This window comes from Ptychodera flava, chromosome 18 (assembly GCF_041260155.1).
Source record: "Ptychodera flava strain L36383 chromosome 18, AS_Pfla_20210202, whole genome shotgun sequence".
NCBI lineage: Eukaryota > Metazoa > Hemichordata > Enteropneusta > Ptychoderidae > Ptychodera > Ptychodera flava.
Window position 1 is genome coordinate 13485377 of NC_091945.1, and position 13398 is coordinate 13498774.

A 13398-nucleotide genomic window follows, 5' to 3' on the forward strand; every position below is an offset into this window, starting at 1 on the left:
TTCATCGTAGTTCACGTTGTCGAAGAAGCAGTCGATGTAAAGAAAAAAGAAATTTACACATTCAAGAGAGCAGTCTGCTGCAATTCACAAAGTAGTCTGCACGATCGGTGGGGGGGGGGGGGGATGAGAGCGCCATCAAGCGTCGGATCTCTCAGTCTAGTCAAAGCGCATTACAGATGATTTATTTAATATATCTAACACAAAGTAATTAAGTGCAATAGTCATTTACAGACCTCGCAATACTTTTGAAAGTAGAGTTGACATAAATTTAGAATTATCTTTCAGTAATTATAAACAAGGCGGTAAAGTCTTATATTTAAAACTAATATTTCATGTACAAGTAAGCTGGTTCGTCTAGACTGTGGTAATTTTTTTCGAAATTAAATGTATACTGTCACCTGTTCCAATTTTGTCACAGTTACCATGGAAAGAGATAATCTAACCAATCACAGATTTTAAGCAGGTGACCTTATAAAAACAGCGCCCTCATATGGGCATTTTGAATACCAAGGAACGCCCCTTTTACCATGTATGGACACATTTAGATTACAGATGACTGTATACCTTTAAAGACAGCTTGCTATCGTGCATAGAAGTTTGGTCAGTTTATTCATCTGATGACCTAGGGTTCTAGTCGATTTGAAAGTTTTTTATATCGCGTTACCTTAGGCCTTTAAAATTTGCAAATAATATCTTGAGCAGTCGCGTGACCTTGGCAGCCATTTTTGATTTTATAAAATACCAATTTAATCTTTAAAAAATTTCAACTCTCCAATGAATCAATTGTTTCATGTTTCGTCTACATTTTGATGATGAATTGTTACCACAATGGAGGTCACCTTCATGGTAAATCTACAACTTCCCCCTGGGCTAACAAGATAATCTTATATCTAATGTAATATTCACATAATAACGACGAGAAAAACTGCAGGATGATATATCGTGATATGTTGTGTATATAGTACAACGTTTGAACTGTACAAATGCAAATTTAAATATCTCTATCTACTGTCTGTGCTGGACACGGCCTATTACGCTGTAATGACACATCGTCCAGTCCAATAAAGAAGTTGTTAAGTGTATCCTTGCTTGCAGAATATTGTCTTGATACGGCTTCAAATGCGACCTGGGTAATGAAAAGAGACGAAAGGATCAACGATTGTTAAAAGTTGAACCCCTGGCTCACAGTACCATCGTACAACAATTATCAAACAGAAGTCAAAGACAAGCCGTCTCTGAATGGGAATATTTCGGAGAGCATTTATACGAAAGAAATTCTTAGCTGCGGATTAAACTGCTCAGTAAGTTAGTCATTCACGAAGATTTCTGAAACATATAATTGATTACAACTTAGGATTCGGACTTCAGACCACCTATGTGTACGTAACCCTATGAATTGCATTAGATATACCCTTAGTTACTGTTATATTATAATGCTGGCAAGGAATAATTAAAAATAAATAAATAAATTGTATGCCTCCGAAATAAGAGAAAAAATAGATTTAAATATAATAGGGATAAGAACCATTTCAAATAGATAAACTTTATTTCTGAAGGGCAGGAAAATTACCATCCAATCATCATACTGGAAAAAGCACATTATGAATACGCATGGAAAAAACAAATATCGATAACAATTTTCTTGAAAGTTTTTGCGAATGAATTGAATCGTGCTTCAATACGAGACAGTTATATGTAAATTTCATCTCACTTATTAATAATGGGTCTGTGACATCAAAATTTTACCTGAAATTATTTTTAGAGATACGTATGCTTTACATTGTTAAAAGCATGGCGTTATGCAGTACTGTTGGTGAAGTTATTTATCTACTATTAAAGCCGTGAGAGACTTAATGGAACTCTAAACTTTTTAAATTACATGAAACACACTTACCTGCACTGTGAAGTTGTTGTTAGTTGTTATATTCAACGAAACGGAATTCCATTCACCAAAGTAAACAAAAGTGTCCATCATTTTCCAAACGGTTACACAGTTTGCCAATCTCGCCGTTTTGGTTTCAGGGACCAGGCATACTTGGAGAGTGAAGTTTCTTCCAATTATATCCTCACTGGGGTAATAGTAAAAGCTGAGACAGTTTTTGCCAGTGTTACGTAGGTGTTCTGGTATCATCACACGTGCTCGTTTCTCCTCTTTGGTATCGTTGTTCCCGTTTCCTTTGTATTGGGCAACAAGAAATGTGCCTGGAGTGAAAAGTGGTGATTTTATTCTTACTTTAGTGGGCATTTAGATTAAGACAAGCTAGGTTATTTCAGAATTTGATGGTTTCACTCAAGTACCTTCCAAGTACCTTCCCGATAGTAATAAATCATGAGGATACATGTGCAAGATATGTGGGCGTATAGGATTTTGAAACGTCTTCCTGTTGATAAGAAAATAATCTATATTGAACGATGCCCTAAAGCTTCAAAAATGCGCAACTTAGATTTAATCGAAATGTTTTCGTCGGCTTGTTACATTTGTCCATAGCTGGACCCTTATTTATTTCACCTTGTTACTTTGTTCAGTTTATTATTCAACACTGCAAAAGAAAATCCGCGACAAAAAATTGTCTCCGGATAACCATGTGACGATGTCTGAAGTGTGTTGAACACAGTATATTGTTAAACGGTAACAGGACAGTTACTCCCTCGACATTTAGTCTCCGGACATTTGCCACCTACCATTTAGCCCCCGGCTATTTACCACCGGACACTTACCACTCGGACACTTACCACACAAGACATTTACCACCCGGACAATTACCCCCTCTCTTAAAAATTAAATTTAAAGGGTGTCTAATTCATTATCTTTATTTTCAAACAGTTTCAAAATATGTTTTGACATAGCATAGACACTGCCTATGATTCAAACAGCCTTATGGAGTGTATTTTATATGTTGGTGATGAAGGAGTTAGTAAATATTTTATGAAACATCTAAAGTACATTCTACCTGTAAAACTTAAGATGTGTGTAACTTTCGATGCAACCCAGTTTTGACTAAAATTGGACAAAAATGGAAAAAAGAGACAAATATTATTAGTTGACTAGTGTTAGGATCAAGGTTAGGTTTAGGCTAAGGCAATAAAATGATTCGTATAGAGACATCATTTTTAGCTCACGTGTGTAAACACGTGGGCTATTGTCATAGCGATGTCTGTCTGTCTGTCCGTGTGTGTGTGTGTGTGTGGTGTGTGTGTGTGTGTCTGTCTGTCTGTCTGTCTGTTTACACGATAACTCAAAAACGCCTGAACGGATTCAAGTCAGATTTGGTACACAGGTACCATATGCTACTTGCAAGAACTGATTAGATTTTGGTTAGTGTGGCTTGCATATTAATGAAGTTATGCAATATCGTTTTTTTCCGTACAATGGTTTCCCTATGGAGACGGTAATGACAGAGTAGACATATATCAAGAAATACTGCACAAAATTCCATGAAACTTTTCACAGATGACAATCTCAGAACATTATGATGGTACTGTGAGTGTCATGTCAATTACCTTCTTATTTGCATATTTAATGAACTTTTGTTATTAGTGAGATAACTCTGAAATTCCTGTTCCAAACTTGATGATACTTGCAACAAATATTGATCTGATATATATCTAATTATACTTTGAAGCATTGGGCAGTGTCAAGTTAATAAATAGGTCATCGGCATATTTTATGAAGTTTTGTAATTAGTCATATAACTCCAATATAACTTGACCAAATGTGAAGAAATCTGCTGCAGATACTGATCCGACTATTATCTAACTGTAGTGTAAAGCAATAAGTAGTGTAAAATTAATTAAGGGTTCATTTGCATATTTAATGAAATTTGTAATTAGGTATATAACTCTGAAATTACGGCACCCAAGTCTTTGAAATTGGGTACAGATATTGTTTTGATAAATATCTAATTGTAATGAGAAGCATTTGGCAGTGTCAAGTTAACAAATAGGTCATTTGCATATTTTATGAAGTTTTGTAATTAGTGATATAACTCCAAGATAACTGCACCAAATGTGATGACATCTGCTTCATATACTGATCCGACAGATATCTAATTGTGGTGTAGAGAATTTACGTGTGTGAAGTTAATTAAGGGTTCATTTGCATATTTAATGAACTTTGTAATTAGTGACATTACTCCAAAATTACAGCGTTAAATTTGATGAAACTTGCTACAGATGTTGATCTGATAAATATCCAATTGTACTGAGAAGCATTGAACAGTGTCAAGGTAATAATTAGCTCATTTGCATATTTCATGAAGTTTTATCATTAGTCATATAACTCCGAAATAACTGCATCAAATGTGATGAAAACTGCTGCATATACTGATCTGACAGCAATCTAACTGTGTTGTAAAGCATTTAGTAGTGTAAAGTTAATTAAGGGTTCATTTGCATATTTAATAAACTTTGTAATTAGGTATATAACTCTGAAATATCGGCACCAAATTTTGTTAAACGTAATACAGATATTGATTTGATAAATATTCAATTGTGCTATGAATCATTGAATAGTGTCAAGTTAATTTAGGGATTATTTGCATATTTAATGAACTTTGTAATTAGTGACATTACTCTAAAATTACAGCATTACATTAAATGAACCGTGCTACAAATGTTGATCTGATGGATATCTAATTGTCCCATGAAGCATTGAGCAGTGTCAAGTTAATTAACAGCTCATTTGCATATTAAATAAAGTTTTGTAATTAGTGATTAAAATCTGAGAGTACAGTGCAATGTTGAAAAAAACCTGCTTCTTATAGTGATAACATATATATCTTATTGTTCTGTGAAGCGCACTGCTATTAATGAACCTGTTGTAAAACACGTGAGCATATTCAGTTCATATCTGGTAATCCGTTAACACCATAAAGTTGTTATTTTAATGCCATTCATAAGCGCGATTTAACGACTCAGCTTTTAGCACTAATGTATTGGAAGGGTCACCATTTTTCAGTAACCGTTGATGCGTGATTTATTTTTAACGTTTACTGATGCTTACTCCGTAGAATTTTAATCATTTTTTTCACTTTGACTGTTTTTACTCTGCAGAAATTTTCATCATTTTAACCATGTACATTTTTACCTAATTTGATTGTTTTTACACTTTACGTTTTTTGTCTTGCTTTGCTGGTATTTTTATCGATTTAAATGTGTAAAGCGCACTGAGACGTATGTGTAGTGCGTTTTTAAAGAAATAAATGTTATTATTATATATTATTATCTATTTATAGTATTCATTTATTATATAATGCGTGGTTAGGCATACAGTGTCAAGTTCAAGATTTACATTTCAAGTGACAGCAGCAGACAACTCCTCGTGGCGTAGTGGTTAGAGAGAGGGTCTTTAGTATCGGGCGTCTCCGGGTACGCTTCCCTGATAGGCATAGGGTAAAAATTAAAATGTACAGTAACACTTGCCAGGCATTGCAAAAGGTAGATCATGTGGCACCCAGCAGGAGACAGTACTAGAAACGATGCGAACGCGGTCTTCGCGATTGTTCGGGAAACTTCTTTTTTCGTCATTTTTGACAAAGCAATGTTGTCGTTATAGTATTAGGGGGTAAATATCAGGATGGTAAATGTCTTTTTGGGTAAATGTCTTGGTGGTAAATTGTTGGTGGTAATTAGCCGGATGGGGGATAAATGTCTGGTGGTTATTGTCCAGAGGGTATTTGTCTGGGTGGTAACTGTCCTAGAACCTGTTAAACACTGCAATAAAATGGGAAAAAAATGCGAAAAAAATGTTTCCATGCAAGTATATTGAAAGCCATGACTGACTTTGGTTCAATATCATGTTGTCATGTGTATTATCATGTTGTGATGTGCATTTAACATATCGTTTAAAGCATTTACAGTGTTGTCCTAGAAATTTACCGTGTTGTCCTGGACATTCAGCATGTTTTTCTAGGCATTTAGAATGTTGTCCTGCCATTCAGTATGTTGTCCTAGACATTTACTATGTTATGCAGATAAGAAAGGACAGTGAAATTGATCTAACTGTTATCACACTTGTGTAATTGGTTTGTAAAGTTGTTTCAAAATTTACTACAGGATCGGTAATTGTTGTTAAGTTACAGCAAACAACAGACGGATGATAGTAGTAGGCTTCCACTGTAATTGTTAATAAAGCAACAAAGCCTGTCAGCAGGTAGGAACTGATTAGTGTCTGTGTGTGTAGGGCAAATATTTCCTGACTTTCCATCCGCGTACATTTTGACAACTTTCTCTGGTACAGCTTCTGGTGTATGTACACCTTTTTTCCGCGGATCGTAATCTTTTTTGCCAAAAACACTTCATACAATGCAAAGGCAACAATCTTGAGTCTAATGACAACTAGACTGACACTCGGCCGTAATACAATATAACTTTAGAGCAGCAGTATATAAGGAATGTAGTAGGATTCTGTGTTTGTGAAGTCCACTGCAAAGGGTACTCCCTGGTAATTTTTTGGGGGATGGGGTCCATCAAAGCTCTTTGATTTTCACCGCAGTTACAACAAATCAGTGCAACTTCTGAGGCAAGTTTTGGAACAAATTTACAAACCAATTACACAAGTGTGAAAACATTTAAAGCAATTTCACTGTCCATTCTTATCTGCATAGCAGTGTAATATGTTGTCCTAACCATTTATCTTATTATCATAGGCATTTGATATAATGTCATAGGCATTCCGTACTTTGTCCTAGATATTTAATATATCGTTCAAGGCATTCATTATGTTGTCCTTGCGATTTAATATATTGTTCTACCCATTCACCTATTGTCCTAGGCATTTTATATGTTGTTCTAGGCATTCAGTATATTGTTCTAGGCATTTACCATGTTGTCCTAGGCATTTAATATGTTGTACTAGGCATTCGGTATGCTGTCCTAGGCATTCAATGTTGTAAGGCATTTAATATATTTTCCTAGGTATTTCGTATGTTGTCTTAGGCATTTTATATATTTTCTAGGCATTCAATTTATTGTCCTAGGCATTTACCATGTTATCATAGGCATTCAATATGTGTGCTAGGCATTGAATGTTGTAAGGCATTTAATGTGTTGTCCTAAACATTACCTTATTGTCTTAGACAGTTAATATATTGTCCTAGGCATTCCGCATGTTGTTCTGGGCATTTCATATGTTGTTCTAGACATTCAGTATGTTTACTTTGGCATTTATTATGTCGTCCTGCGTATTTTACGCTTACTCTCGCTTACTTCTCACAATAAAGCGAGAAAGTGTCCATTTCTTGCAAATTTCTCTCACATTTATGTGCGAGTGGCATTCGCAGCATGTTGCCCTAGGCATTTGAAATGTTGACCTCGGCATTTACTATGTTGTCGTAGGCATTTACTATGTTTTAATAGGCACTAACAATGCTGTTTTAGACATTCAGCATATTCTCCTGGGCATTTAATATGTTCTCATAAGCTTTTAAAATGTTGTCCAAGGCATATAGGCCATATTATGGCCAATTCAATTTGCAATGTCTGTGATACCAAAGGATATAACCCCTCAAGACATAACGGGATGACCCAACGTATATTTGATGATGGAATATTCTAATTACTGTTTTTTGCTTTTATTTTGATAGCGCAATTAAAGTAATCCGTTGGTTTTGATTGTAATTTTATGTAATATTGAACCTCAGGTTATGTGATTTTGTATGAAAACACTTTAATTATTATCTATCTTTTTGCCTCGAAAGGTTAGGTCAGTTCAGTCAAGGCAGACGCTCCCGTATTTTACCCAAGGTTTTGCGGGTTAAATACGACGAGGAAGACTTCGCAATGATGAGACTCCTAATATGGCAGGTGTCCGGTGATGTCGATGTGAGTGGACGTCTCCGCAAAATCCGAATCATCAGCGGAATCATGTGATGAAGTTGCATTCAAAAGGGACATTAGGGGAGCTGGATGTTATTTGATATTATTTGATTTGGACTTCGTGAGATCCCGGCGTGTGAAGAGGTATTTCTATGACACTTTTGAATTTCAAGTCTTCTGTACTTGAACGAAGCGTGGGTGGTTGCCGAAATCGACGATATTTTGGAGACACCGACTGCCGAGATCCGACGATTAGGGATGCTCACACAGGTTTCTCAACGCTGATGCTTCACACATTTAAAGCTGATGCAAGTACGATACAGTCGATGCAAGTCGCATGAAAATCGTACTCGATTTAATAAAGTTACGGCCATTCGAAGTTCTCTGAAGTGGGCGTGAGGAATGCAACGAGCAGCGTAACTCTACGCCGACGTCTGAACTGAGGATGAATCATTTTACTCGACCATGTAAGTACGATTTGCCATTAACAGAACTGACCAAGGCTTTGTTGTTGAGCTTACTTTTGAAGGAACTCTGAGCATTATGGACAAGCGAATTTCACAGTAAAAGGCATACGTGTAATGTCTGTGGGTTATCGCTAAAACCTGTTTTTCCCGATTTTATGTCCATAAACATGGAGATGGACGATACTTTCTAAATCGATGCAGAATAATCGCGGACACTTTGATAGTTATTCTTATTGCTGCTCGAAACTCATTCCGTTTGATTTTGGAAGTTTCTCGACGTGACTGTTGTTTGTTAAGCAACGCCCTCATCGATGAAAGTCGATACTGTTTCTGACGTTTGTTTATGAGCTGCATATTGGTGTTCACGCTGTCCTTATGTGAGTACGCCCTCTATATTCGATATTAACTTTTGAACGACGCCTTGAGTGACTTTTTGGAGGCGAAGCTACGCCTGTTTATTCCAGAAATGCACTCCCTGGAGAGAGCTTAAGTATACCAACGTTACTTTATATGGATTTTCAAGGAACTATTACCATCAACACTGCACTGTTTGCATGAAAACCTTCGAGCCTTTGAACTGATTTATTTGACAAGTAAAAAGCAACGAGTGGTCACTGAACATTGTTTGTATAAGTGCTGCTTGTTCTCAGCGTAACGGGTTTTTGATGGCACTTTGCACTTTTGAATAAATTCCTTGTATTTAATACTTAGACATATCGGGTGCATAGGTGAGCACATTCGATTTAGGAATAGTAAGTTTTGTCAACGAGATTGTGAATTGACACTATTACTCTGTACTGGTACATTTGAGTTTTTATGGAATTATTATTCATTATATTTTATTCTTTCATATCACTTAAAGAGTCAGTGTCATTTGTCCAGTCCCTACACTCGTCTTGGTATAGCCCTACCTGCACTGCAATCGTATTTCCTCGAATTCCACGACCCAACTCACACGAACGATTTTGGTGATTGTTGAGTTTGCTCCTACACAGCTGGCCCGTAAATCACACCGAAATAATCAAAGGTAACATCTATACATCTGCATGCTTTAGTATACAAAAACTGAAGCACTGTTTCAGCTGATATAAAGGTAGTTCATGACTTATTTCTATGTTGTCCTAGTATTCTATTCATACTTGCTGAATTTTTTGAGGGGAGGCCATCATATATTTTCTCCTTTGAAAACAGGGGGTCATCAGTCTTGGTTCTTGATGAGGGGGGGGGGTCCGATCTATATTAAAACCAATGACGTGAACTTGACCCCTCCCCCTTGGCCTGAGTTTTGAAGTTTGACAGGCTTTTAAGCTAGGAGTACAGTCTACCCTAATTTGAGACAGTGCCGCACTGGTCAAGTTTCCTGGGGAGAATTCCACTAAAGTCGCGAATCGTGCGGACCAAACACTGAATCAGAAAAAGTAATGACCCTTTCACGGGACGAAAAAATCTTATAAGATTGAATTTTTAAAGCGGCTGCACTACATTTCTTATAGCGAACATAGGCCCTTCCGAAAGATCAAAGGTACAATACTTGAGTATGTGAATGAGTGTTATAGTCTCAAGCCAAACTTTCTAAGAATTGACGGTTTGTGTTGCAGTACATCTGTGTTGATTACGTGTGCAAATGTTCTATCATACTCAGGACAACAAGTCGTTAACTGCCTAGCAAAACATGTTGAAAGCCTTGCACAACATGGTAAATATCTATAACAACATATTGAATGCTTAGGACAATGTGGTAAACGCCTAGGACAACATATTGAATGGCTAGGACAACAATTCAAATGCCTAGAACAATATGGTAAATACCAAGGACAACACATTGAATGCAAAGGACAACGTATTGAATGCCTAGAGGACAACATATTCAATTCCTAGCGTTACGGTCAAAATCCACATCCCATTATTTGGCCACAGAGTTTAGAAATTCTAGTATTCATCACCAAGAGTTCATTACCCAAATGACTCACGGTCTAATATCTGCAAATTGTTTGTTTACCTTACCTATTACACCTATTACACATGCACAACGCCTTGCATACTGGAACAGGTCGTCCTTGATTTCATTCAGTTAAGTCAGTGTGTGAATGCCCTTGAGGACCTGACGTCGTGGTCTCAGGGAGAAGAAGATAGTTTCTCGTCACAATTTCTTGTGACGACCCTGTTTAAGGATGAGACTTGAACCAATTTTTAGCTCACGCGTTCACACACGTTGGCTAATGTCATAGCGATGTCTATCTTCCTGTCCATGTGTTTGTGTGTGTGTGTGTGTTTGTGTGTATGTGTCTGTCTGTCTGTCTGTCTGTCTTTTTACACGATATAACTCAAAAACGCCTGAAGAGATTCAAGTCAGACTTGATACATAGGTAACATATGCTAGTTGCAAGAACTGATTAGATTTTGGTTAGTGTGGCGTGCATATAAATAAAGCAAAATCATTTTTTCCGTACAATGGTTTCCCTATGGAGACGGTAATGACAGTGTAGACATATTTCAAGAAATACTGCACAAAATTTCATGAAACTTTTCACAGATGGCAATCTCAGAACATTATGATGATACTGTGAGTGTCATGTCAACTATCTGCTTATTTGCCTATTTAATGAACTTTTGTTATTAGTGACATAACTTTGAAATTCCTGCACCCATGCTATGCATGCAATGGATTTTCCTGAGCATACAATATGTTGTTCTAGATATTTACAATAGTGTACGATAGCGAAGGATAACATATTGAATGCCTAGAACAATATGTCAATGCCTTGGACAACATATGGAATGCCTAAGACCTCATCTTGAATGCTAAGGACAACATATTGAATGCCTAGAAAAATGTGGTAAATGCCTGGGACAACACATTCAAATGCATAAGACATTAAATTGCATGCTGCATGCCTATAACAAAATAGTGTATCCATAGGACAACGTATTAAATGCCTAGGACAACATATGTAATGCCTTGGACAACTTTTTTAATGCCTAGAACATTATGGAAAATGCCTAAGACAACATACTAACGGCCTATAGGACAACATATGCAATGCTAGCAGAACATAATAAATGCCTAGGACAACATCGTAAATGCCCTGGACAATATATTAAATCCCTATGACATCATATTGAATACCTGGGATAGCATAGTGAATGCCAAGGACAACAAATTGAATACTTGGAACAATTATGGTAAATGCCGACCGAGGCCAACATATTGAATTCATAGGACCACATATTGAATGCCTAGTAAAACAAATTGAATGCCTAGAACAATATGGTAAATGGGTGTGACAACACATTCAAATGCACGCGACAACATATTACATGCCTAGAACAAAACGTTAAATTCCTAGGACAACATATTGAATGCCTAGGATAGCATATTAAAAGCGTTGGACAACTTTTTTGAATGCCCACACCATTAAGGCAAATGCTTAAGAAATGCTTCTCAGGTATTGTAGGGCTTGTGATTCCTACACTGATTTTCAACTGAGACACAGCTCATTGGCATCAAAATTACTGAGACAAGGATACACAACAAAAAGACTCGTTAGGACTTTCAAAAAGTTATACGGCCGATATGACGACATTGTGACGGGTGTAGCATGCTAGCAGGGTACGCTTACCCATTCCGGACACCTGGTACCACCACTAATTATCAGTGGTTCAGGATGGTCCTACTTAAATTTGTAAATCACAATTGTCCCATGAACCTGGTAATATATTACCTTGAATGGAAACGATTATTGGACCAGTTTAATGTCATATTAGGAGAGCATATTATATGCTTAGGACGACATCCTGAATGCCTAGGACCAAAAATTGAATGTCTTGAAAAACTTTTCGAGTGCGTAGAACAGTATGACAAATGCCTAGGACAACATGTCTAGGACAACATATTGAAGAACGCCTAGGACAACATATTCAATGCCTAGGACAACAAATTGAATACCTAGAACAGTATGGTAATGTTCAGTACAATATATTGAATGTCTAGGACCACATATCGAATGCCTAGAACTATATGGTAAGTGTGTTTGACAACACATTTAAAGGCATAGGATCAACATTGATATTGCATATCTAGAACAAAATGGTAAATTCCTAGGACAACATATTAAATGCCTAGGATTATTAAATGCCCAGAAAAATATAGCAAATGCCTAGGACAACATATTAAAGCCTAAAGGAGAACATATTCAATGCCTAACACAACAGTCAACATAACTAATGCCTAGGACAAATGGTAAATGCCTAGCACATCGCATTAAATCCCTGGGACAACATATTAAATACGTGGGACATCATACTAAATGCCCAGAACAACATGTTAAATGTCTATGACAATAAGGTAAATGGCACAAGATCACTAATTCACTTCCGGGTAACGAAGATAGTTCGGAAGAAAAATAGTGCAGACCTTGAAGTTTTGATATCTGCATGGATGCTTGTTTAGTTTGAACTTTAACGTCAAGAATTTTTGTAAAGATATTTTTCTGCCTGAATCAAAATGCAGACTGTTGCGAATAATGGCTGAAGCATTTGGTGGTAATATGAGGAGTTCTAGGGCTAATAGAAATCATAACAATAAGCCTGAAATTTGTCAAAAACACCACTGAGGGCGCTATTTTCATCGCTATCTCAAAATTTCCGTGGACTTGCCCACACGAAAAATTAATCAGTAGTCAAGCTGACATTGACCTAACACCTGTTAAGAGGATTCGTGCCGCTGAATGTTTTAAAATAGGAAAATCGAGCTCAACGCTACTTTGGTGGCCTATGGGAAATGAATTAGTGGTCTTGTGCCTAATTGATGGCCCAAAGGAAGCCCTATAGGGGGACATATTTCAGTACGTATGATGTCCTATGCTGAAAAATAACAACCTTTTGCACTCTCTATCACTCCGAACAATACTTGGAAATATAAAGGTATGTGGAAACCAGCTCAGACACTAATTTTGATATACTTGGGGGGCCCAAATCCCTGCTGGCGGCCATATTGGACTCTGTCAGGAATAGGGGTATGGCATAGCTTTTTGTTAATTTCATTCCTAATTTAACTTAATTTGTCAAACCAGTACTTTTATTGTTTAGACATACAATTTCTTGCTTTTATATCAAA

The 13398-nt window shown here is 36.7% G+C and overlaps 1 protein-coding gene across 2 annotated transcripts in view; it reads right to left on the bottom strand.

Moving 5' to 3' along the window:
- Positions 1 to 259: 259 nt before the first annotated feature.
- The window catches only part of LOC139116907 (uncharacterized), a 33843-nt gene continuing 20704 nt past the window's right edge, over positions 260 to 13398 (bottom strand). For both annotated transcript variants that reach the window (XR_011548414.1, XM_070679636.1), the window contains 2 exons: positions 1895 to 2202; positions 260 to 1126 (listed from right to left, as the gene is read on the bottom strand). Coding sequence is in view for 1 of the 2 variants with exons in the window: in XM_070679636.1 (XP_070535737.1) it covers positions 992 to 1126; positions 1895 to 2202 (443 nt within the window). In the remaining variant the exon portion in view is untranslated. The remainder of the gene's footprint in view (positions 1127 to 1894; positions 2203 to 13398) is intronic.